Here is a 27,290-nt window from a genome sequence, read left to right as displayed (position 1 = left end):
AGGTGACTCTTTTGGTCTATTTTTGTAAGAAATTTATTAATTCTGTAGAACACACCTGAAACTTGACAGCAGTTATGTTACTGTGAAAAATATAAAGAAAATAAATAAAGGAACTATGAAAACTAAAAGCTTCGTTATTATTAATGAATGCCGTATTAACTCAAATTATAGCTTTACGGAGATGCCACCATGTCAGGTGGAAAGAAATTTTGCTTTTAACCTTCATCATTTGTGTGCTTCAATATTCCAACACTAAATTAATGCCGTGGGACTAATTATGGGGATTCCTGTAATCCACACACATTTATAAGCCCTCTTTCGTCGATTGTACCTAAATTGTACTTAATTCTTGTTGCCCATAAAATGCCATAGTTCAGGATTACCCAATTAATGTAAGATGGTACTGTTAATATAGCTGAAATAACTGAAGTACACAAAAAACCCAAACCACACCCTTCTAGAGACTCACTCACTTTTACAGCTACTCTTTTTTTATTACAACACATAAATCTGGAGGCCCAATTAGTAAAATCTTTGTATAGCCTCCAGCTTAGATAGGAGGTCACAGCGAACTAGAGAAACAAGGGTCTGATGTTCAACAGAGGCAATCAGCCGCATGCTGCACTGGTAGGCAAATGTTGTAAAGTCCTCCTCCTCACTTCCAGATCTTCGATATCTCAAAACTATTTTAAGGACTACCCTTGCCTCCTTTCATATGTTTATTATAGCATCCTGCGAGACAGCTTGGGAGCATCTTTCCTCATGTTGCATCTTTGCTCATGTTTTTCCTCAGGTATTTGCTTTTAATTTTTTTTGCAAGTTAGATAAATACATGGAAGGTTTAATTTAGTGAAGACTGATCAGGGGGTCATTAGAGAATCTGTATGGTTTAGGATACCACTACCTCCCAGGGGGGGTTAGCATCACTGGGATCTGAGCCTATGTGACTACTTGTTCCCTGTGGTGCAAATTGTTGGCACAGACAGCTACAAGCAAATCCAAAGCTCTGCAAAGGAAGCCAAAATATAAAGGAAGAGATGGGCTTTGTCTGAGGCACCCCTCCCCTCCCCCTGAAACATCTCAACTCTTCCTTCCCTCTGCAGCTTGTAAATCCAAGTTTGTAATCCCTAAGAAAAAGACCTTTCGCCTATAGTTCAACTCTGTTACCATCCGAGACTTTCTCTTTGCGCTTCACTTGTCTCCTCCTACCGCTGCAACAGGGCAGCAGTCAATGCCTCCCCCTCCACTCACGCTACAAGAAGCTGCTTGAATTTTTGCTAGGTACACACACCCCGGGAAACCTGTAGTGTGTCTGAGGAGCTCTGCCATGGAAAGAACATTACCCTCCATCCAGTCCAGCTCCTCAGACTCTGCCAACGAGGTGAAGGGACAGGGGAAGGAGGAAGAGCCAGGGTGCAGCAAGGAAAGCCCTTTGGGGGTATTATACTCTTCTGCTGAAGTGGCTGTGACCACTCCCTCTCAGGGGGAGCTGCCACTGGCATTTCCCTGGCTTGTTCCACCACAGAGGTAACGCACAGGACCATCTGACACCCCCACATTGCTACTTATTATTTTCAGCATCTAGAGCCACATCCCTTTTATATAAAGCGAATTACTTTCCTACCTTAAGTTTCTGAAACCTATTTTTTTCCCTATTGAAAAAACTTTAGTGAAGCAAGAACCCTCCTTACTGATACCAGCACCAAGTAAGTACGAGCTGCAGCTAACTCTGTAGGCACTGCTTCGCTTTTAAGGCCTGGCAGGCAAAAGCAATGCCATGCAAGCCGTAAGGGTCAGGCTCCAGCCTTGCTCATGTGCGTTAGGTCAGATGCTCCTGTGTGCCTTTGCTAAGCAGCAAGCTATCCCAGAAGCTACCTCCGTGTTTAAATGTATTGCACTGATGGAAATATGGAAATAGGGTGCAGAAAAGCCTAACATCTTAATTTCATGAGAGCTCACATTACTATTGAGGAGAAGGTAATAAATTTTGTGTTAACTTCCTCAGCCCCAATTTTATTATACTTCTTATTCCCCCTGAAATTTAGGATATTTTTCCTTATTCTTCTCCAAAGGCATGATATAGAGTTATGCTACTTTGTTAAACAATTACTGGGTTCCTGCTACAGATATACTTTCATTACTTTCTCTGAAAGTAAAGCACTTCTGGGCAAAAGATTCTCGGTAAATGTATGATGCAGTTTGCTATGTCCAGCAGTCATTAAACTAAAACAAACAGAAAACCTTCCAGAAATGAAATAAGCAGACCCTGAAGGAAGAACCAAAGTACAAATGCGTTCATGCTTGTATTTGTACATGATTAAGCTTATGAATAAAAGATTAGCATCTATGTGTTTAATTGAATAAAAAATTCTGTCACATCATGACAAGCTATTCCATGTGGGATGTTACAGAACAGCCTCGGTTTTTACAGTGCTTGAAAATTTTAGTTAAGCAAAAGAACATTAAAAAAAGGAAAATGGATTCTTGGAATATATTTGAGTGATAACAGCTAATGATACATATAAATATAACTATATATATGTACATTGTAATTTCCACAGGATAAAACTGAATGGAGGAGCAATGTGATGCACAGCCTGAACTGCTGCAAAGCATCTTCAGTAAAACTACGGTAAGTTGGACTACATGAGGCTTGCACCACACATATTTGTACACAGGAAGGTCAGATTAAACATAAGACTTCCCTCTTCTGATTTTGTTTGTGTGAATAATGGGTAATGACAAATATACACTACATATACAAAAACATGCATAGCAAGAACCTCAAATACAGACACTCCAAACTAGAAAAGTCTCAGCAAAACCCACTTAATTTGAAGCATTTTTACAAGCCTGGATAGAAACACACTGGAGCAAAATTAACATGAGTCACACTACAATTGATCATAGATAAATCTATACATCTACTTTCTAGAGAAGGGGAGGTCTTAAAATTTCCTGCTTTTTCACTGCAGCGCTTTTACACAGATCATAACTACAAAAATCCCCAAACTCTGTATCAAGTATAAAATTGTCAAACCTCAACATTTTGTTTGGGATGCTTTCTGTAAAGCACGAGCATTCCAAAGACTTGCAGAAGTCTATATTTGGGTCTATTTGCAAAACGAAGGAAACTTATATCTTAGTGTTAACCATCTCAGGACTGCATTAGAGCTATACTAACTCTATACATATGCATGTCCGAGTCCATACATGACATGTTGGTGCCTCCATGCGTGGGCTGCAGCCCCTGTGCACTGGGCAACTGCTGCGTGCAGCCACCGTCAATCACCCTGCTACAGTTTTCACCAGGCTAGCCCTAGCCTAGATACTACCCATAAAAGTGATGCTTCTGAGGAAAGGCGAGAGAAAAATTAACCAAAACAAGGAAAGTGCAGCTGGTGCGGATGGAGGGGGTTATGCACTGCTCAATAAAGTCATCTTAGATTATACTAGTGATGAGTCTCCTCCATTTGGGGGATTACTGTATCTAAGAATGACAGTTTAATAACAGATTTTACATATTTTTACTACTAAATGTATTCTTCCAGCACCTACTGATTTATTTGCCTACAGGTTTTCAATGAATTGTCAAACATAAAGAGATGTAGCTTGTCTTCACTGTATACTACCTCAGTCGGATGGTCTGTTGGCTGTGGTACCATAAGCTGGTTGTGATGCTGAAGTACAGTCTTCAAATAATCTAAAACAGTCTGGCAGGGCACTGCATGAAACAAATTGCAATTACTGTATATTAGCTATCTAGCACAAAATACAAGAACAATATTAAATCAAGCAGTGTTCTTCAGGATCTGTTTTGTATGTCTGTGAGATTTATTTCAAATAGGAAATACCTCTCATTTTGATTTGTGCAGACATGTCATTCAATAAATATACAACAGATGCTGTATTTCCTATGTTGAGATCTCTGACATTGCTTTTATTTTCTGCCCACTAGTTTCCAAGAGTTTTTTTCCTAGTTTGAAATTATAATTATTACAATACAAATTAGGTCAGCAGTAATGATAATAAGAAAAAATATCTGTAAATACTGTAAATAGCCCAAACCCCACAAAGAAGAAAACATTTCTTGGACCTAAATCATGCACTGATTAACATGTAAATATGGTCAAATGTTTTTGAAACTACAGTCTGATTAACTATACTGAACAGATTTAATGATTCATATACTTTAATTTCTTTTCCCTCCCTCCTCCCAAATTTGTTATAAAACTAGGTGTTAGGCAAATGGCTTTATTTCTTTTTCCCTCATCCTCCCCCCTTTCTATTCCCAGCACTCTCATCCATTTCAGTAGTGGTACCAACATCCTATTCCCTTCTGCTGAGGTGATAGGTTAATTAGGGATGATTCAATTACGGGTCTCTCTTAAGCAGATGCTGCCACGTCCCTGATTAACTCTGGAGTATTTTTGAGATACAGTGCTTTTCTCCTGAGCCTGAAACACCGTAGGAGAATTAAACAGATATTAACCCAACATTATGACTGACTTGTGCAAAATTAAATAAGCATCATTTTTAAGGTACCTTATCACTCTCACATTTCATACCGGTGGTGTGTCTAAAATATTCAGAGATAATCATAGCTGCAGCTAAAAATCCAGAAAAAAATACTTCAGTGTTCCTTCTTTTTTTTATTTTATTTTATTATTTCTTGGCATTCAGCCTTTACACCTGGAAAAATGTGGTGTTCTGGGCTTTGTCTTTAAGCTGGCAATCTAAAAGCAAGCGCTGAAATCAGTGAGAATGTCTCAAGGTAGGATCTGCAGGTATTTTGCACTCTTTCCTGGGCATTCACACTGTGCAGTAACTACACCCTTGTCTAGGCAGCCAGGGTGCAAAACACCTTTACACTGTGCAAAACAGACTCTTTATTAAGAGCAAAGTGGCGTTACACCCAGCAGTCTGCATACAGAAGTCACTCAAAATGCCGTGTATGAATAATAAACTCCAATGCCTTTTCACTCCACACTGACTTGCCTGTAAAGAGGACCCATCGCTGTTGTTTACTCCTGTTTCATTTGATACGTCACACATTGCCATAGGAGGTTAGGAAGTTAAGCACTAGGCAAAAGTTAGCATTTCAAGCGACTTGTACCTGTTTCATTTCTCCAGTGCCTCCACCACCTATTGCTAGACCAGGGCAGGGTCTCGGTAGCGCAGTTGCTACATAGTGACGCTGCCATATGAGCACCAGGGCCTGGATGCTGTTTTTTTTCTTGTAGGAAAAAAAGCACTTTAAGTGTCATTGGATAGTTTCTGAAAAAGTCAAAAGGGCAGTCAAACTTAACAGTCCTACCAACATGTTCTGTGGCCTTCCTGTGATGAGTTGCCCTGTACTTAGCATATAGCAGCAATCAAAAATTCAATAAAAGATCTTACGTGGAATAAAGGAGAAAAGTAACAACATAGAACATTTTAGTACACTGGATATTTGTAAGAAGGGGTGGCAAAAAAAGGATTTGACTCCCCCTCTCCCGCCATTTTTGTATACAGGAAATCATGTGGGAAAAAGAAATGATTACACACGCTCCCCGCCCCCCCCCCCCCCCCCCCCCCCCGCCATGTAAGGTAAGATTGTAAGATTGAAGGGCAAGATTGTATTTGGAGACCCTTTCCTTAAACTCCACATGTGTTTGCTGTCTGGCATGCCTAAGACGAAGATTAAACTAAGAACAGAGTTTACTCTCTGATTAAGTAGGCGCCCAAGAAAGAGGCACAGCGATGATCATGCAGGCTTGCTGCCCTGAGCAGTGTCAGAAACCCTGTGACAAGGTCAGCAAAACCTCCCACCTGCATGGAAAGTATCGTGGGCAACCAGCATCTCCTGTGAGACCCCCACATCTCCTGCAAGGTAACAGGAAGGATGGACGAGCCTATGACGGATGGCTGTACTACTGCCTGAAAGATGCACGATACTTGAACTTGGAGGAGAGTTGAGTGACAGTTGGGAAATCAGAGATACTTATGAAGTATCCTTTTCCTGCCCTGTCTAAATGTGTCACTTTTTGTTTAGCAAGTTCACTGATGTCCCAGTTGCCAAAGCATCCGCAGTACCTGGAAGCTTTAGACTTCTTTGGGCCCTTGAAGCTGTGCTCAAAACAGTCTTGAAGTTTGCACTTGCTTTTCTGGTTATCTCTATTAGCAAAAGTCCCTGGTGACAACCTGATGGCTCTCAGCCATACTTGGTAATATTACCTGTAATTATGTGGAACAACGTGGGGCCTGAAAGTGAACAGAATATAATGCATCAAAAATTTCTAATTTTTAGGAGCTGATCTCACAGCTGGATGGTATTTTACCCACAGTAAGTAATTTCACTGCAGGCTATCCAAAGATGTATTTACCCATGTTCTTTCAAAGCGATGGGGCACAAGTGAGAAGACACAGAAAATGGTTTAACCTGTTGTGTCCCTGGCAGATGAAGTACAGCTCTATTTCACCTGTATTCTGCTGATGAAATGCTTTCTCATTACCAGTGAGAAATACAAAGCTGCTAAAAGCTGGCTGATGGTCATAAAAATTTCTGTCTTCATAAAAGCAGTAATGTTTCTAGCACAAAATTGTATGATTTAGTTATCATTCTAGTGACTGGAGGATTCTGAGCATTTCTGACTTGTAAAGCTATCGTACATCACGGTCTGCTGTTGGTACAAATAAGCTCAGTCTGTTCAAACACCAGATGCTACTTGCAAAGCCACGGCTTCTTCGGCTGCTGCGTTAATCGAAGCCTAAAGGAAGCCACAAAGAGGGCAGCACGAGGCTGAGAGTCAAAGCTTTGGTTTTGCTTTTGCGTCCCTCTTATGGCTCTGCAAATATTCTCTTTGCTGAGAGATGACAGGAAGTTTTTCCTCCAAACCCTGCAGCAAATGTAACATTCTAAGAGCCTGCGCCTCCCAGCTGTGAGGACGAATAATCACTTAAACCTAATAGCTTATTTATTTTGTATTTCTTTGAATTTCATGCGATCTCTAGGGAGTTAACAAGATCATAACCCTGAGAGCTGATGCTCTGCATGCTTATGCACGTATCCACTGTCACTGGCATCACCAACAGGGATCTGTGCCTACTGTAACCAAGGGAAAGACACTGATGTCGAAATAACACTTCTTACGATATAGTAGAAAGTCTGCAGGGAGGCAGTAATTTTCCTGCCCATTAGCAAGAAGTTTCCACAGCCTTTACCTTCTGAAAGTGCCAGTGTCTCAGAAAAGACACTGGAAGTGCCAAGGTAACCGGGCCTGCAGCGAGTGAAGAGTGAGATCTTTGTGGGAGCTAAAGGGTGAGGAGGAGCGCGACCGGGGACCCGAGCGTGCTGGGGAAGGCTGGCTTTGCCAAGATGCTAAGCAGGACACGCGTAAGAGGCGGCAGGTCTTTGTTGTTTATTGATCCCAGTTTTAAGGCTTCATTGTTATTCTAGGCATCTGTATGCTGTAACAAGTGCTTCTTTGGCTTGACACAGCTTTCTTTGCGGAGTATCCTAATTTCTATTAAATAGCTGAATAGTGTGGTGGCCACCGACTGTGCCAACGACAAAAGCTGGGCTGTGATCTCCGAGTCTGGCCTGCTACACAGCACAGCAACTTCCCAGACTAAATCCTTTTTGCACCAGACAGCATCGGCAAGTACAACACAGTACAACCCAAGCCGTCACCTCCCAGCGATGCAGCTTCTACCCACGGCTTGTTGTTATGGCATGTGTTATTTCACCCTCAGGAACACACACCTTATTTCAAGTCCGCATTTTGGTTTCCTTCAGTGGGGTTTTGTAAAGTCTTTGGAAAAGAAATGGAAAATGCCTGTTACCTGTTATGTACCTATAGTTAGTGGTGAAGTAATTTCTCTGTCTTGTCTTTGCTAAGCTCAACACTGACCTTCCCGACACGCTGGGCTCTGGCTAAAAGCAACAGTCCCTACACCTACTTAGGTGTCCGTGCATCTGAAGACCACACCAGCCCTTTTGGCTGCACTGTGCATCAATACTTGGCCAGAAAGCCATCATGTCCTCCAAAAGCTTTTCTAAGTGTCCATTTCTCAGGGGCTGAAACCAAGTAAAGCTTCTCTGTGCCTCAACACATAGTAATGCTACACCATGTTTGACCAAGTCTCACCTCTCATCTTGCTCACTCACTGCCACCTCTGCACCACTTGCAAGCTGTGAGCAATGACTGTATGCTACCTTTCACCGATGACAGTATTAAAAACATGGGCTGTGAAGAGTTTCAGAAAGAATCCCTCCAGAAATTCAGCTGCACTATGGCAATTTCCTGAACACAAATATATTTGCATTTTTTAAATCACTTTTTGTAATATGTTATGTAACACCCTGAGTATCTGCAATACCCTCAGCAAGCCAAACTTTTAATCTTATCAAAACCATAATTTGGCAAGATGTTGCTTGGAACAAACTCCATTATTCTCTTCTAGTAATCTATTAATTGAAGCCAGTATCAGCTGTGCAATTAAGTTTGTCTGGGCTCAGTATCAGGCCAATGAGCCTACAATCATCCAGGACATCTCGCGTATCCTTATAAAAACAAATAAAAATCATATAGTATTTGCATCTTTCAGTCTTCTGGAGCACCCCAAATATTCCAAAACATAAAAGAACGAGTCAGAGTCCTCTTTGTCCACCTTCATTTTTCTTTTAGCTCCTGAAGTGAGTTGTCAAAATCTCATGATTTTGAAAACACTGTGCTTTGGTAGCAGCTGCCTAATGCTTCTGGTAATAATTTGATGTGCACTTAGGGATGAAAAGCTGGTGTGCCCAAGCAGCTACTGCTCCGGGTGGCCTGTGCTGCAGCTCCCCTGGCGATGCCAGTCTCCGAAAGAGCTACTCCTGACTCCACTCTTGAACTGCTCCGTCTTACAACCTCTGCTCGAACCAGCATCTCTTTATCATTTCTAAAAGGGCTGGCAATTCTGGTGCTAACAAGCTCTCCAGTTGTCCCGACACCAGGAGGGCAAACAGCTGAGGTTGCAGTCCCACCTGAAGCTCCTGTTGAGTGTGTGCTAACACCCAGAGTTACAGTGGAAATGGAAAATACTTCCATCTGCTTACCATCGTCATCATATCGGTGTGACTGCATGGGATTATTCTTGGCAAGTACCAGAACAGAAATACCCAATGAGCAGTTCCATATTATTGACAAACCCTACTACTTCCACCTGGTAGTTGCCCGATACTGTTATTAGGATGCCATATTCTCCCTTTAACTTCCTTCCTGAACACAGCACTCCAGTGTTAATTTTAATTATTAAATTTCCATTGATCCTAACCCCTGATTTTTACTCATCACCATCAACTTTCCCTCTGCTCCGCTTGTTATACTTCTGTTCCTTTGCCTTCCCTCTAAGCTGGTTGTTTCTGTAACCAGCATGAACCTCTTCCTCCTAGATAGTCTTCTGGGGCCTTCAACAACATACTTCTAATGTTTCCAAGTTACCACCAGCTCCTTTTTTTTTAACCTTTGGCTCTAATAATTGTTTCGAACTTTTTATGAAGTGCCAAGAACTTCTCCATTACTAGTCTGGGCTGAGTTTTTGCTCATTGTAGGTGTTATCGGGCTACAATCACTTGTACTGGTGTCTGTCAAAATGAGTGCTCTCATTTATCCTCCCCAGAATGTGGCCTCCTGTGTAACACACTCCAGGGCAGTTTGTACTGCCAAAGCACAGCACTAGGAAGAGATACTTGGGCTCTGCTGTAAATAAGGCGTATCTCCAATGTAAATAACTGATATATCCAACCTCTCCCAAAGCATCAGATAGCCCTAGCAAGAAGGGATGGCTCACCTCCAGCTTGGCTGTGTGTCTCCCCACAGCGGCCTCAGCCCCACAGGCAGACAGTAAGAAATCTGATTATTCTGTTCATTAATGAGATTTTGTGATGTGTAGCCGACACTGGCTAGTATTTCTCCTGGTGGTCTGCACAGCAGCAGATGAATCCCTTAGCACTCAAGGCCATTTACTTCTGACTTGCCAGCGAGGAGGAGAATTGGGAAGGGTGTACGTCTACATCCACCCCACTCTGATCAGCAGCTGTTAGTTAAGAGTGGCTCAGAACTGCAACACGTCCTCCTTCATTCGACCTTGAGCAATGCTTCACTCTGAGTTCATTGCAGGGCATTTCTAAATTGATGCTTGACTGTCAAAAAGATGTAACAAATGATAGGGAACCTGCTGACGAACTACATGGCAGTATGAATTTCTTGTAGCATTAACGGAGATGCCTTCTCTGCCTGAGATTTGGACAAGTGTGCAGTATAACATGGCTTGGATTATTTTAGCTCATACACTAATTTATTTTAAGCGTCAGCTGAAAGCCAGTGAGAAGTTGCATGGACGGGCTGCAAAGACAAGTTGTTGGGGTACCATGAGCTGGAAAAAGAGTGAGGGGCAAGGAGAGATGAGGGTTAGCAAAGAGGAATTGATCTCAGTACTCAAGACCCTACAAATCTGGATGCTTTAACTGGATGGCAAAACAAAACCAGCACCCATTTGTAGTGAGAGCAGCCAGCAGAAATCAGAAGAACCGTCATTACATGCAGAAAGGTGTTAAAGATTGGCTAAACTGACCTACGTGCCTGCCAAAAGCAAGGAAGGGAGAAAAAATTACAGCAAATATCCCATTACTTTTAAAATTCCTCTCAGTTGTGTTTTCTAGGTGGAGTGGAAAACTACTCAACTTCTGTTAATCTGCATCTGAAAAGCCATTGTATTTCTTTCAATTTTCTTTTACAAAAATATTTCTCCCAGAAAGAAGAAAACATGTGCCCCTTGCATACGCCCCTGGGATGTACACCTCTGCCTAAGCCACAGAAGAGAAAGAGCTCAAACAAGGCAGCTGTGCATCTCATTTAAGCGATGCTGCCACATGCTCCTGTGGCTTTCATTTTTGCCGGTGTTCCCTCGCTGTCCTTCTACTTAATAGAAGGTACCTCTTCTTGTCCTCCCTTTCGGCCATGAATTCTTCAGGGCAGGGACCTCCCCTGTAAACCCTCTACACATTTAAACCGCTGACAACAAACAGGGAAACCAAGGAGCACCCGGTGAGCGGGGACAGCAGTTTGTGTTGCTAAAATGCTGAGGAGCAAAACACAAACCGAAGTTGAGACCAGGGAGTTCAGCCTCGCCAGGCTGAACTGCAGCTCCCCACAGAACTCCTACCAGCTCTTGCTCCACAAAGTAGGCTAAGAAACCTGACCCCCCAAATTCTTGTGGGCTTTTACCCAGAAGCATCCAAAAAAGATTAATAAAGCCCTGGTCTGCTGCAGTTAGGTGTTTCAGTAAGTTTTTGTACTCTGACTGGCTTAGCAAACTAAGCTGGCAGCCCCAAGCTGCAAGCAAAGCCATGCTGCAAATTCAAAGGGGTTCTCATGCCAAACACTGGGCAACCGTGCTTGAGGCTCCCTCTTCCCGAAGTAACTTCATGCTTTGAAGCTGAACAGTAGAACGAGGGCAGAGATCAGACCAAAACATCCAGAACATCAAGGGAAACCAAAGAAGTGGTTAAATGTGAACATCAAGAAACAGGACAAAAAAAAAAAAAAAAAAAAAAAAGACATGAAAAAGTGTTCATCATAACCCTTGATGGCTGCTTTATCTACACTGCAGCTGTGGTAGGCTCTTTGGAAATGCGATGCTCTGAAAGTATAAAGGAGACAGGATTTGTAGGGAAAAGTAATATCTTTTATTAGATCATCCGATAGAGTCAGGAAAAAAAAAAAAAAAAAAGTCAAGCCTTGGGCACACAAAACCTCCCGGAAAACTCTTTTTCAATTACATTGATATTAACTCTACCTGCAAATCCTGCTTTGTTTTGCCTACTTGCGGCCACCATGAACGCTGTCTCTATAGGCGATCACCTCTCTACATTTGAGGGGGTTTTCACCCCCATCCTTCTGCTCTTTGCTGGAGTATCTTTTGCTGCTGGGCTAATGAGGTAAGAATAATTACTGTATTTATGACACACATCTTCATCTTACTTACTTATACCTTTTCACTGCTTCCAGGCTGGTTTGCCCAAAACCATGCAGCAAAGCCAGGAGCACCAGGAGGCAAAACCTCGCTCATGACTCCTGGCCTTTGCTTTAACCACCTGGAAATAATTTCTCCCTTTTAGGCCAAAAACTCGTGAGAAAATCATGCTGACAATAGTGAAGGAGAACTCCTTAATATCCTTATATATTAGACGGTCTAAATCCAGGTCTTACATGCAGTTTCACAAATAAGTCTTTAATTTCACTACTGGGAATGTATCACAGCCACAGTAATTTTTATACAGAGGAAAGAGATTAGGAGACACTTTTCTCCTTGTATAGATGGATTACTTTGCTATGTTCTTGACAGCCTCAAAACCTTAAAGAGTCAATGATAAATTTGCCAAACTCCTTCCAGGAACTGGAATAATCTTTAATTATTTTTCAAAGCAAGACTAAATGCACTGAATAAAAATGTTTCTCTTCTTTTCAAATTAACTGAAAACTGAAAATGTTCGGTTAATGTTTTTGCCTAAAAAAAAACATATTGGGGAAAACTGCACAAGCTGCAAGAACGCACATTGCTCCAAAACCAAAGCACTGAAATATAAATTTTTCTTAATTTATTCCATAGCTGAAACAATTAAGATTTCACATAAATTTACGTATTGTTTCAGTCAAATCAAATGGGTATTTTTTGAGAAAAAAAAACCAAACACCAAACCAACAACCAAAACATATGCAATATTTCACCCATGTAATTGTTTTTCTCCAGTGGTGATCTGCTGAAGAGTGAGGCTAGGCAATGGGAAAAAAGATCCTACAGGACTGGAGGGCTTCTACAGCAACAGGGCAGAGTTTTAAAAACTGAAAAATCTTATTTTCTGTGTCCAAAAGCTACAGGAGGATATGTTGTCTGAAACATTTGTTAAAAAAAAGTCGTTGCCTTTACATCTGCTGAGAAAACACTCTACTTCTCGGTATTCTCTTTGTGAGCCATGCAAATGGTGCTTTGCAGAGCTAGAGGCAGAGAAGTACAGCGGTAACTATTTTTAGATCGCAAACTCTCATGGATTTTAAAAGGGCTTTTGCATATGGAAAGTAAAAAAAGAAGAAATGCAAAGTATTTCAGGAAAAGGATAAAATGATTCATAGACAGAGCAGAAAGGAGGGGTTGGTGCTTTTATCTTCTGTTGACAGGGTTGCTGGTGAGAGCCTCAGCACCTGCGGGGAGAACACGGTTCATGCCTCCCACCGCCCCACAGGGTCCCCTGCCAGCCTCACCCAGCAGCTCCAGCCCAGCTCCCTCAAGGATGAGAAGGAAAACCACTATATCCGAAAAAAAGAAAGCTCTTTCAGCAGCTTGATGGGACAGTATGGCAGCCTCCACGCTCGTCTAGCTGCCTCCGCAGTTGCTTCGCCTCTGCACTAATTACATTGCCTGGCCTGTCAGATGCCCAGCATGAGGTTTGTACATCAAAGTTTGTGCTCTGAGATGACTCTGATGTGACAGATAGTGGCAAACAACACTGAAACCCTCAGCAGAGTGATTCTGGCTCCCTCCCGAGGCGTGCAACGCCTTAATGGGCAAAAAAATGCTCAGAGAATGGGTGTTGCGCCTGTTTACATACAGAGCTGGGTGTTCCAGGTGATAGAAGAATTTCTGCTGCCTTCTTTGGCAGCAGAAGCTTACTGGAGCAAAGTCAGCACTGGAGACAAAAATAATTAGACATTGCCTTTAGTTGATTTTTGATTAACCTTGCTCAGTGGTGGCTGTGGGACTGCCTGGGGAGCTCTGACCTTTATCCTACCATGTAGCAAAATCCAAGGGCAGCTTCTGTGGCTCTTAACACTTTCCCAATTGCAAGGGTCACTTTAGACCTACCTGTATACCTCACCCAGACAGCAGCAGATGCATCTGGTAACAGTTTTATGTTCGCTGATGAAGTCATATGTCCTTCCTCGCACATTTACTTTATGTTTGTCTGCTCCCTTTGATACACTGTTAACAAGGTGGTTCATTGTTTCTGGGGGGGTGGAAAACAGCTGTGCTTATGTATGTTTATCTCTCACTTAAAGGGAGATGAAGGGTAACTGATGACCCAGGTAAACACCGGCTGCTTAGCCCGGCACTAATCCTAGCAAAATACAGACAATTGCAATGGGATTCGATTGGCTAAGGACTAAGGAATATGAATATAATTAATGCCAGTCAAAATGGTCTTACGGAAAGTGGATCTTGTCAGACTAACCCAACTGTCATTCTTTGATGAGATTACAGGTTCGTGTGAAAAAGTTGGGTTGAACAGATGTAATATACCTAGGTTCCTGAAGGGCATTTAACTTACTACCATGAGTTACCTGATTGCAAAAGCAGCAACACTCAACATCAGCATACATGGATTAAGAACCTGCTACTGACATCTCCAGTATTTGTCACTGAGGGAATCATCACAAAAAGATGTGTTTCTAGCAAGGCTCGACAGGGACTTCCAGCAGTTTCAATACCATTGAACGTTTCTAACCAGAATCATAAAGCTAATTTAAAAACAATCAAAAAAAATCTGGATGACGCAGAAACTGGTGAACCAGCAAACACTGGGCAAACAGGGCAGCCAAAGCAATCCAGATCACCTAGTACATGAACACAGCCAAATACAAACTATGTACATCTACGAAGAAATGAGCACAGAACAAGAAGCTCAGCTGCATGACCCATGGCCAAATGACCAGGGCATGGTCCGTGGGTGGGAACAGAGAGACTACTCACCTTTGCCCAGGCAGATGGTAACATATTGCATGTCTCTCCAGTGCCCAGATTTTAAAGAAATGAGCAGAAGGGGAGAAAAGAACTGCAAAGAAGGATTCAACTCATTTGAGGAGTTCTGAACAGCTCTGTTTGCTTAGTTTATCTAAGATGGAAATTAAGTCAGCTTTCAATCTGCAAGTACTTTCAAACAGAAAAATTACCAAGGCCTATACAGCACTTCATTTAGTGGAGCAAAGCCAATGGCTACAAGCTGATTTCAGATAGGCAAGGAATAAGGCACTCGTTTTCACCAGTGTAATTAACCACTGGAGTCAGCTGTGAGGGTCAGAGGCAGAGCTACTGCTCACCAGAGTCTCCAACTCAGGACTGGAGGTCTTCTGAGATACCACTTGAGTCAAATATGAGTTGTGCTTTAGTCAGTCATAAAGATTGCTGGGTTCAATATAGGTGACTGAATGAAAGCTGTAGGTCAGATTACAGACCCTAATGATCATTTTTGGTCTTATACACCTAAAGCCAGGGCTCAACAGGAGTTGAAGTCCACATGATTCCCTTTGTCACAGTGTTTCCACATGATGTATGAACCACTACTGAATCCAGTGAGAGTGCATGAGTTATGGTGACTCCAGATTTTGGGAGAGGTGGGGGAAACATTCTAAATTTTGGGTTTTCTCTGCACAGTGTTGCTTATGGGATTTGCTGGTACCCCTAGGGACCAATGTACAAAGGAAAAACACAATGTAAAACAAATAATGCATGATACATCACTGAGAGCTGGGGAGAATTATGAAGACTGCTGCTTGCTTTTTGCTCAGATTTTGCAACCGCAGGTACATACTGGGGCAGCGGTTGGTTACTGCCTTCTTACTTTCTACATAGTTAACATCTCTGAGATATTTTCTCTCTTGCAACCCATGCTATGTTATCTGTGCTTTTCTGCCACTTAGGGATTAGTTCAATTAACTTTGCACGTACCTACCCTAAGCACCTCAAGCTTCATCTAGAAAGCTGCAGCTCCCCAACATTTATATGTGTCAGAAGTGTGTTGCAGACTTCCTTTCTTTGCTAAATTCCAATTTGCTTTTAGTATTATTTGAGGTGTATTTTTGCCTGTCTTAAATTTTAGAGGACATGGGTCCAAGATATTTTGTTCTTATCCAACACCATATACTCTTCAAGTATCTCAGTGCACCTTAACAATGAGAACCAAGTTTAAAGGGGCAAGAGATGTTTTCCACAGAGGAGGTTTCTATTAGATAAGGTTTTTCTGTCTGCTTTCTCTCTCCCAGTGGCTGGTAGGTATTGCTGAACTGGATAAGTTGTTGTCAAGCTTTTTTTTCAGGTTTTATTTGAAGATGAATGGGAGGAGCTGTATTTATGCTTCTCACTGAGCTAACAGCAATTTAAGAGATACTGTTCAAGGTAAAAGGCAAATCTATTTCAGTTAAAAGTACGGATGCAACTTTGAATAGTTTCTTTAAGTAACCAAAAAAGAAGCCCCAAAGAGGAATTAGGTTTATAAGCTGCAACGTAACTTAAAGAACAAGACAGATAATTAGGTATAAAAGCATATGTTTGAAATTACTGTGACAAACCACCTGATGTTTGGAATTTGGGATTAACAGTACACCCCATCCTGAACACAGCCTACTAATCTAGGAATCAAGATCCATATGGATGAGTACCAGAAGATAATTTTCTGCCGGGCACAGCTACAGGAATTTTGGCTGGAGACAAATTCCAGTGTTCGATTGCTATGATCGCAATATTAAAAAATGATGAGAACAACTTCAAACAAACTACTACCCAAACTGTTTTTATCACTGACTGACAGTATCAGATGGCAGGGGATTATTTACCTGGAATGCTCTCCAATTTTCTACGAAGTTCCTCATTTTCTTGTTGCAATGAAATTACCTCCTGCTCTAGCTCTTGACATCGAGGGCAGTAACCTTCTTCCTCTTCCTCCTCTTCCTCCTCTGGAAGTGTAGAAGATGATGGGTGACCATGAGATTCAGATGTTGCTGGAGATGTCCATCCACCTAAAGTATGTACTGGAGAGGTTGAAAGTGGATCCACATCTGCCAAATGGCTAAAATCATTTACTGATGAGGTGTTCTGAGAAGGAAAGCTCCCAGAAAGCAAATAGTTCTGAAGGGAATCGGTAAAAACTCTCAGAAAGGCTGAGGTTTGTTGCTTCTTTTGCATATACTGCATCTCTATGTCTAAAATGTCTGACGTCTGACTATGGACCATTTTCCCAAGCTGACATTGCTCTTGTCTTTCACTATAATTTGGGTTTTCCTGCTTTATACAAGAAATCATGGACTGAGAGTGGTTGTTGTCCAGTAGTTTTCCACCACAATTTAAGAGACTTAGAACCCGGCTGCATTGTTGGGCAAAGGCATCCAGAATCATTCGACTCTCTGCAACAAAAGAAAAGATGAATCACAGAAACCCAATGCAAAAGGTTATGCCAGGCAGTAGCAGCTAGATGGATGTACAGAACTGTTTACAGTAGCATGCATTTTATTTCTGAACACATTAAAATTATGGCTTCTGCTTTAATACTTCTGCAACACTGTGATTTAAAACAACCCTGACTTTGCTTCTATTTTGAGAGTGCCCTCATGCCCTTGCTGTTCATCAGAAACGCATTGTGATGACAGTCACTGCTTACTGCCATCTTCTTTCAGAGGGACTAAGAAAGTAAATGGGGAAGAAGATACAAATTCCATCCTATCTGTGGAAGCCTACTTCAGGCTGCTGGTGGGTATTGCCAGTACATATTTGCAGGACTTTGCACTACACCTTCATCCTATGCCCTGTTCCTCTCCAACAAGGCTTCCAAGCTTCCCCCCCCCCCCCCAACTTTCATCTTTGCTGCACTTGCTTGACACTATGCATGAGACACTTCACATGACCCACTCCCAATTCTATGGACTTTGTTTCTGTTCCTTTTGCTTTAAGTTCCAGGTATGTCCAAGAACAACTCAAGAGCAATAAGCACAAACCCCTCTTCTCACACTGAGGAAAGGCATCAAATGTAAACTACGAAGCTCCTCTGGTCAGAAGAGGAATTTTTTTCTGTCCTGCTGACCTCCTATGAGTTTGTGGGCAGCCCAGTATCATGCAGCAAAGAGCAGTACAGATTCTTCAAGCTTCTCTGGACATAATCAGGAAACCCTACATAGGGCTGTGCAGCAGTTTCTGGAAGCAGCAGCCCAGATCTGGAAGTAGGGTAAAGATGCCATGCTGCACCTAATCAGACCTGCCTCTAGTGACAGGAGGTGTCACGTCTCAGGGAGCAATAGCAGCTACAACCTAAACCTACACAGTAGGATGTTTCATTCTGCAGTGGCTATGTATACAGCCCAAGCTCTGTAACAGCTCTTGGACGTGGATGGAAAATGACCATGACATTTATGATACGACCTGTTAGGTTCCCCAATAAAAATAATGCCTTTTAGATTTTTTTAGCTTATTCATAGCTGAGTTCCTCTAGGTGTCTAAGAAGATGTAACTAACATTTTGCATGAGGAAAAAAAAGAAAAAAAAAGACTGGTAGGTTTAAGCGCTGCCAATTTTGGAGAGCTTTCTCAGGCAGGCTTGACTTTTAGAAAGTGACAAATGCATTTACTTTTGAAAAGGCAACCTGCTACATAAATGAGACTAAGCACCCCAGACCTTCATTTATCTTAACTTCATCAGCAGAGATGAAAACTTGGCCTCATCACACTGATAATACGTAAAGAACAGAAAGGTTCAGAATTTGGGCCTTTAAAGAGGTGGCACTTCTCACAGTACTTCTCCACGACACAGAAGATACACCTTCTGGTGGAAAATCTACTTCACACCAAGGCTAGTACAGCTGGCCTGAAGAATATTTGAAAGAACACTGATCTGCATTTTTACCATCCTCCAGATCTCTGCAAAGAGGGCCAGGCTGAAGCAGCACACAAGTGCCTCCAGCCTTGAAGGCAGCCCGAGGAGACCTGCCCGGCATGGCACCCAGGCACGTGATCTTCGCCGTAAGAGCAGGGACGTGAGGGGGACAGAGCCAGCACAGGTGCAGTGCTGGGCTGCAAGGCTGCCCAGGGCCGAGAAGAGAAAGCCCACCAGCATGTGAAGGAAGGATTGGGCTGGCCCCAAGAACATCCTTGCAATCAGCCTCTTGTGCTAACGAGTCACACCACACCCTTGTAGACAGGCTCAGACAAACCAGGGCAGATTTCTCCAACACATCTTTGATGCGAAACGTTAAGCATTGCCCTCTGTCCAAACTACAAACTCAAAAAGGGCAGAAATGCAGGGGCACGGCTGCCCTCTTTGCAAGTGGGTGCTGGTGAGGGGCCAGGTGCTCTATAGCCTCCATACCTGCTGTCCTGTCTTTAACCCTTATGATGCAAGCTCAAAATAACACAGCACAACAGATGTAACATCAGTTAAAAGCACAGAACCCCAGTGACTTTGCAGATTCCTGCCTGGGACCTAGTGATAGACCAGAAGAAAATCAAGAAACTCAAGCATCCCCAAGAACTTCAAGCTATGCTTTCTCTGCTTTACTTCTTTACTTCCCACATTTTCCCTTTAAAATTATTACAGGATGATATTGATCAGAACTTCGCAATCCTGCTGCAGAACAGTTTTTTCATTCATTTTAATCCTATAATCTGATTCCAGACCTTAAGTCATATTTACTGTTTGTATTTTAATCATTATGGTCCTTGTTGACAAAACAGTCACTCATTCTTTGCATATCCTTGTTGCAAGGGGACAAAATATGAATGAAACAACTGAAAAGGGATTAGATTAGCATGAGAGATGTTACTCTAATATTATTGTTTCTCCTAAAATATGGCAAAAAGTAACCTGACATTTCACATACCAGTTTCTGAAGAATTCTATAATACACACTAATATCAGTAAAGATAAAATTAATGATGAGTTCTTTTATAAAATTGAATGCATTAGGCATATTCACCGTGATACTGGCTTAAAATGTAACTGAAATTTTATACAGAAATGACAGTATTGATTTAATCTTCAGTTCAGTATCAGATCAACTACAAAGACACAGTAACAGCAATTACCGTTTTTTTTCTTAACTTTAACCCATACTCAAAGATTTAAAAATGAAAGTCATGACAAGGCAGGACTATTCTGAAATGCTAGCACAAAGATTTGCGAATGTTTTTTTTGTGGGTACCGCTGGGCAGTAATAGCGAGGGATGTTCTCAGCACACGTTCTGGAAACGTCTGTCTCTGTGCTGAAGCGGGTACTACTTTGAAGCGACTTCTACATCAGCAACAGTACACGTACCCACAGTCTGAACAACCCTAAATGAGAATGATAACTGCGGTTATTTCTTGTGATGGAGAAGAAACAAAAACAAATGCTGCCCATTTAGCATATATCATAAAAACTGGGATTTCAGCTTTTACGGACTGACTGTAATTAGAAATGCAAGCACTGTGCAATGTCTAATCACTAAGAAATGACAAAAAGTTGTTTTTATGTGATTACTGCTGAATAATCACTCATCTATGATCCCTAATTGATTTAATGTAATATATGTATTTTCTAGGAACGGAGGATTCTATTGAAATGACTGCACCGGACTAAAACGGTGTAAACGGTTTATGAAAGTCTTACTGTGATACTCCTTTTCCGTATTATGATGCTCACCAACTATGTAATTCTAATGCCTCAGACCCCGCAGTCTTTAGTCTTACAGAACTTCTATTGGCTTTAACTAGACTTTTGCCTAAAGGTGGACTTGCCAGATCAGGCCCATAAAGTGCTAACAGAGCAGGATTAAATGGCTAAAAGTGTCAGTATTCCTAACCAGATTATTTAAGAGTGCAAGCAACCAGAAGATACCATCATATGGCAAATCAGGTACCAGCTCCCAAATACCGCATTCATCTTTACATCTTTTTCTCATTCATGCTGAACTACAGGGCTTCTTATCCAAGTGCCAGACTAAAACCAGTGTTTTAGGAAGAACAAACTTCCAAAACTCAACCTGACAACATACACTGATGCATCAGAAAGATGTCTCGAAAGACTGGCAGGTGTAACATCAGCTTTTCCTACACCTGAGGATCTTTTCAATCTTAGACCAGACTTAGACCAGACAGCTTTATTACTAAGGAATCGTGCTGGGTCTCAGTGGCTCTGGATTCAGGTGGTGGCTTTTCCATAGTTTCCTTCGTAATCTTGGGCAGCTGGTTTAAGAAGTCTTAATTATTGAGTGGGTCTGAACTCAATACCATACACTCTCCCCTGCAGGGCATGTATTCATTGGTGCTTAATTTTCAGCAAGATTCCAAAGTCCAGGCTTCTTAGCAATTTCAATCATCTCACACTTTACCTTGCAGTGTTTCAGTCCTCTCACCTGATGATTTGTATTTCTTGATTTTTTTTATTAGTATCATATTATTATTAATTTAGGTCCTGGGGCAGCAGCTCTGTACCCTCCCAAATGACTATCCATTCATACAGACTTTGTCATTATGTTTTTAGATATGAACACTGCTGTAAATATCTATGATTGGGTCACAAAACTGAAAGCATTTGACACCTCCCATAATTAAGTGGTGCTTTCTAGAGGATTTTGCATGAAGACCACTGATAGCCCACTGGATGAAGACTGCAAGTGTTTGATCACTGCAGTACTGATCTGACAATCTACTTCTAGATGAGGGTTCCCAACTTCTCAGTGCAGGCCAAAAAAATGATCTTCACCTTCTTTGTTCACTTAAAAACACTTTGATCAGTCTAGACATGATAGAAGTTTTATTAACTGGTCATGTTAAACATGCCAGGTGTTATCACTGGAATAACAGCTCTAAGACAGCTCTGCTCTTCTCTACTTTTCATCAAAGCCCACCTTAAAATTTAAGGCACGTTGTAAGGTCTACAACATGCCTTCCTAAGGAAGAAGACTTTCTTTGGTGGACTATGATACTGTTTAACTTACATGCTACCAAACACAAAGACACACACTGTTTTCGTACCAGGAAAATAATCTGAACAGACTATTAAAAAATTAATATTTTACACGAGAAAATGGGTATCTGCTGGTGCTTTGAATGTACCTGTTTGTGTGGCTTACTGCAGCAGCAGTGGTCAGGGTAACCACTATTCAGTAGAGCAGAGAAGGCTTGTGTTGCAGCGCAGCTCCACATTTCTCACTGTAAGATGACATTTCTCATTCAGGATCTTTCTCTACAAGATGGGATCCTGAGCTAGATCTTTCCTCACCATGTCACAGGATGAAGAACACCTGCTTTTCCTCCTTCTGCTAACCCCACTTCCTGCAATTCTTGTGGAGTTTGCAGGCCAGGGTGGTCTCTTAAGAGAGGGACTGAGGAAGAAACAATTCATTCTTGGCAAGAGCTTCAACCATTAGGAAAAGCTTAAAAAAAAATCAGGAAGAGTCCTTACTTGTGGCTGTGTGTGAGATGCCCACTCTCAAAAGAAAACTTGGTGCTCTGACTCCCAAGGGGCCAGAAATGTCATGCCTGAAGATTAAGAACCAACTGCATTAAGTTTTAAGTTGCTAGCACCTAGTTAGACATCCCAGGAATGGTATTTTACTAGCCAGCTTGCTCACTGTTGCCTGGACAAGTGGAGAGGTATCAGCAAAAAGAGGGGAATCTCTGAAATTGACCTTGCAAAATGGGTGTCCCTACAAAACCGTGATCCACAGCCCTCCACCCCTTCATTCAAGTAATCACCCACCAAGTGCGACGGGTAAGCTATGTGGGAAAACTGTGCGAGTCAGGGATGGTGACTGTCTTGCCTTGTGGAGAACAACCCAGTGGACCTGCAGCTGGATACGTGCTAAAGGATGGATCCTTCCCTTCCTACAACATCCACCACTTGGAAGATGAACCTCTGGCTATGAGGTGCTCTGGAAAGGGCCCAGCCTGTGCCCCTTGCTGCTGTGGGGAACCCAGGAGCTGGGTGGGCAGAGACCCTGTGGGCATCGGGCAAAGCACAGAGCAACCATGCACGGAGCACGGACAAACACTCCCACTCCCCTGTGGCAAAACCCCAGTTCTGCTTCCCGAGCAGCAGTCTGAGCTATTAAATTGGCTCACACATTTGTTAAGAGCATTTCAAGGCTCTGGATGACAAGATGGAAGCACTTCACATACATACATCCCCGAGGTCCCCCCTAGCTCACCCTCACAGCTCCCTGCTCAGCTTATTGGTGCCACACCTCCTCCAACACAAGCACCTGGTGCTTCTCCACCACCAAGTAGGATCAGCAAAGCTCGTACCTCAGGATTACCATACCCAGGAGGTCTAAACCTTGCTACTTGCTTTATCAGCCTCTGGTAACAACTTGTACAAAATTCCACTTCTGCACACAGTAACAAGTTTTTGGTTTGTTTTCTCCTGTTCCGTTTGGCTTGGTACTTAAGTCTTAGCTGAGAGAAGGCTACGTTGGGACCTATATTGGAACCTAAAGTAAAGCCTGGATGTGTACGTGACAGGACAGGGACTTCACAGAACTTCAGTGCACAAATGGCTGTTCCTTAACTACCTTTTTCTTTCAGCATAGGACTGAATCAATGCCAAGCTCTGAAGCCTGTTCTAGCACAGCACCCGGTTAGTACAGTCTACAGAGGCATGAGAAAGTCCAAACTTCTGCTCATCAAAGCCCAGAGGGTTTTGCTGTGAATTTGGCCTCATATATCATCTACCATACAGCTGTTTTCCATGGTGTAGTCTGCTTCTGTAAAGAAACGTAGGTGTCACATGTATCGGCAACGTTTTGATTGTGGGCTACAAAAAAATACTGAACTACCACCATTTGGGCATTTCATAAGAAGTACTTTCAAGAAAAAAGAAAAGATGACCTTCTGCCACGGATCACAGGACGACGTGTCAGAGCCGTGAATTTTCAGGCTAATCTATTCAAGTATTAAACTTTTTTGGCAAAGTACTTGAATTATTTGTAACAAGACATGATAAAATTAATCCAGTACACGGCTGCTTCTGTGCAAAAACAGGCATTAAAACACAGCCATATATCCTATTAACTAGCATATCTCCCTGTTTAGTAAGGAAATGTCATCACATTTGTTACAAAGGCAAACAGCAACATACCAAAACAGGATCCAATTTTTCTAAATAAATAAATCAATGATGTGTCAAAAATTAACAGATGAGTTAATATACCCGATGTTATCAAAACCAGATGGTGCTTCATAACATTCATCCTGTTCAGTCAAACCCTGAATATATTCTGGACCATCAGTATATAAAATAGGATGCTGCTATTTGTGATGGCAAACAAAAGCAATCATGCCTGCCAAGCACATACTATAACAGGCAGCATTTCAGCTCTGCTAGACAGAAAGTAATTAGAATGCTTTTAATGTCCAAAAGAATGATGCTGATAGGCTGCCACAGATGTGTAGATTTATGAATATTTATATGGTGGTTTATAGCTGACACTTTTATCAGTTGAAGAAGATAAAATATCTGCCTGACTCAAAAGCTTGACAGTCAGGTTAATAAAATCTCATTAAAGAGAATGACCTATGCAATTATATAGGATTTATTGTAATTCATTTTTGATTGTACTCTGCTTAAAGATGCAATTTCCCATTTCCTGATGCCAAATTTAGGTTGCATATCAAGATCTACGTGGTTTTTAACTCCAAGCCATCACCAGAAGAAAGATATGCCTTCAGCATCTCGGTATCTTACACCTTTAAAGAAAAAAAAATGAAATAACCCGATCTCCCGTTCCTCGCTGCATCTTACGGAAACGGTGCGGGCGAGCAGCCGATCTATTTCCCCTCTGTGAAAACCGCCACCCCTGTACCAGCAGCCTCGCCGTCACCAGCGGCTCCCTCCGGCAGCCAGCCCCGGCCTGCCGCCCCCCCTCCGGCCGCGACCGCCAGCCCGGGGCTGCCCCCCCGCCCCGCAGACGGCAGCGCCGCTCCCGCAGGTGCGAACCGCCCGGCGGCGGCTCGCCCCGCCGGCGGCTGGCGGCACGGCCCCGACGGCAGCGCGGGGGAGGGGGGGGGCGGCCGCCACCTCCTCCCCGGTCCCCCGCCGCCCCGGGGGCGCCGCCGGCCGGGCAGCCGCCCCGGCCCCGCCCGCCCCCGGGAACTTTAGCGATGCCCGACCGGCGGGCGGAGCCGGCCGTTCGCCCCGCGCCCCCCGCGCCCAGCCCCGGGGCGCCGGCCGCCGCCGGCCCCGAGGTGGGGCACCCCCGCCAGGGGCCGAGCCCGCCGCCACCCCCCGGGGGAGGGGGCCGCGTGTGTGCGTGCGGGGGGGGGGGGGAGCCCGCGGCCCCCATCCCGCTCCCGCCTGCTGCAAAGTGCCCCGCGAAGTTGCACGGCGGAGGAGAGGAGTTGCGGGTACCTGCGCTCAGCTCCGCGCCGCCGCCCCCCGCCGCCGCCGGGCAGGGGCCGTAGCGGCCCGAGGAGCTCGGGGCCGGCGGCGGCGGCGGCGGGCGGGGGTGGCCCTGGGCAGCGCCGGGGGCGGCGGCGGGGCGGGCGGGCCCGTTGGGGAAGGGGCCGTGCGGCGCGTAGGGCAGCGGCTCGGCGGCGTGCGGGAAGGGCTGCCCCGCTCCGCGCCCGCGGGGCACCTCCACCATGGTGGGTCTCTCGTAGCGCTTGGCCAGCGCCGCCCGCTTCCCGGGGAAGGTCTTCAGGACGCTGTAGGGGCCCCGCTGCTTGTAGATTTTGGGGGTGCTGGGCCCCTCCTCCGCCGGCTGCATCTCCTCCTCCATCCTCCGCCGCCTCCCCCGGCCCGCCGCGGCCCCGCTCCGGGGCTGTGTCTGCCGCCGCCGCGGCTCGTCTCTGTGGCACGGCGGAGCCACGGCGCGGCAGGGCGCCGGCCTGATTGACAGGCGGCCGCGCCAATGCCTGGAGGGAGACGGGCGGCGACCGGCAAGTGTTTAGGGTAATCTCTGCTAATGGCAGCGGGGCGGGGAGGCGGGCTCTGGCGGGGCCGCCGCCGCCCCCGGCACCCCGCCGCGGGGGCAGGTGAGCCGCTGGGCGCCGCCGCGCGGGGTGAGCGGCCGCGGAGCCCCCGCGACCCCCCGCCCCCCGCCCGGGCCGGCACGGCCCTCCGGGGCGGCGGGGCACGGCCCGGGCCGCGCTGCGCGGAGCCGCCGCGAAAACTTTGTGGCCCCTGTGCCGGGCGCGGAGCGCGGCCGCCGCTGCCCCCGCCGCCCTGCCCTGCCCGGCCCGGCCCGGCCCTGCTCCCCCCGCAGCGAGCAAGCCGCCGGCCCGCCTCCCCGCTTACCAGGGGTGCAATAAATAATGCCGTAAATAAAAGTATTTGGGAGTCCAGGACCTGTCAGAGTTGATTAGGGCACAGAGGACATTTTCTTTCTCATTATGCAAAAGCATTTCATGGCGAAATAAAAGAGGTTTCGCTGTAACTCATGCATGTCATATTTCCAGGAATCCGGGAGATTAATCACATTTAACATTATTTGCAACGCCCCCCACCCCCCCCCGGCTCCCCGCTTTTTGCAAAGTGCTGGAATGAGGCGGACGCCGGGGCAAAGGCTGGCCCCGCTGCACCCCCCCCGCCGCTCCCCCGCCTCCTGCCCAGACCCTTCCAGGGACAGTTAAGAAATAATGAAGCGCTGGTGAAAGACAGGAGGAGAATGAGATGCCATCGAGAGACGTTTCTGAGAAATGGTGGAGATCTGGGTGAGATGGGAGACAGCTGAAACTGAATGATATGTTGAAGAAAAATAAATGATAACAAACCGCTCGCTCGCTCTCCCCATTCTTTTTCTGCGAGGCAATTTTATATTTTGCATTAACATTTCCCTTCTTCTGTCCCACTTCTCTCCTGCTTCTGCTGCTATAATTTATCAGGATTACAATAAGCCCTCTGGCTTGTGGAAGTAAAATTACAGAACACCTTAGTTATATTTAAGCAGTGGTGGTGGGAAATCATTCCTCTGTCATCACGTGGAGTTTCGGCCACATATTGTGGTCATTGCTCTCCCATTTCAGCTTTATTTATTTAGTCGGAGTTGGGCTCGCTGGAAATGAGAAGCGACCCTTCTCTACTGATGTAATTAACTCCCGCGGTCTTCGGCCCCTCTCCTGCAGAAAAGTCGAGCTAACTTCTACAAGCCAGGCATTTCTTTCAGGCAGGGCGTACAAGGAGCTGGGCTGTTGCTGGTTTTGATTTTTTTGACAAGTAGAATAAATCAATTCCTTGTAGCAGCCAAAAGCCTCTAAGTAAAGGCTAGTGTAATAGAAATCACTACTTTACTTAAGCAAAATCTATCATAAGTCTTTTTGTTTTCTGACTGACTCTTTGATCGCCTGTGCCTTAAAAAAAAAAAAAAAGTACTGTAATGCGAAAGAGAGACTGGAAATAAGTGTAGAGAGAAACTCTGCTTCCACTCAGAAATGAAATGCGTCCTCCACCTTGTCTCATCTGACCAGCCTCTACCGCAGCTGCGACCAGCAGCTATCGCAGGTCAGTACATTAATAAAATTGTATAAAGTTAATA

At 44.3% G+C, this 27,290-nt stretch overlaps 1 protein-coding gene across 1 annotated transcript in view; it reads right to left on the bottom strand.

Moving 5' to 3' along the window:
* The window catches only part of BEND4 (BEN domain containing 4), a 38,183-nt gene extending 12,634 nt beyond the window's left edge, over positions 1-25,549 (bottom strand). Inside the window, exons 1-3 of the mRNA XM_037384105.1 lie at positions 25,166-25,549; positions 16,629-17,195; positions 3,633-3,724 (exon numbers count right to left, since the gene is read on the bottom strand). Of these exons, the coding sequence (XP_037240002.1) occupies positions 3,633-3,724; positions 16,629-17,195; positions 25,166-25,535 (1,029 nt within the window). The 5' untranslated portion in view covers positions 25,536-25,549. The remainder of the gene's footprint in view (positions 1-3,632; positions 3,725-16,628; positions 17,196-25,165) is intronic.
* Positions 25,550-27,290: the final 1,741 nt, after the last annotated feature.

This window comes from Falco rusticolus, chromosome 1 (genome assembly GCF_015220075.1).
Source record: "Falco rusticolus isolate bFalRus1 chromosome 1, bFalRus1.pri, whole genome shotgun sequence".
Classification (NCBI taxonomy): Eukaryota; Metazoa; Chordata; class Aves; order Falconiformes; family Falconidae; genus Falco; species Falco rusticolus.
The sequence above is the reverse complement of the archived record's forward strand: the minus strand, read 5'-3'. Positions and strand labels throughout refer to the sequence as shown.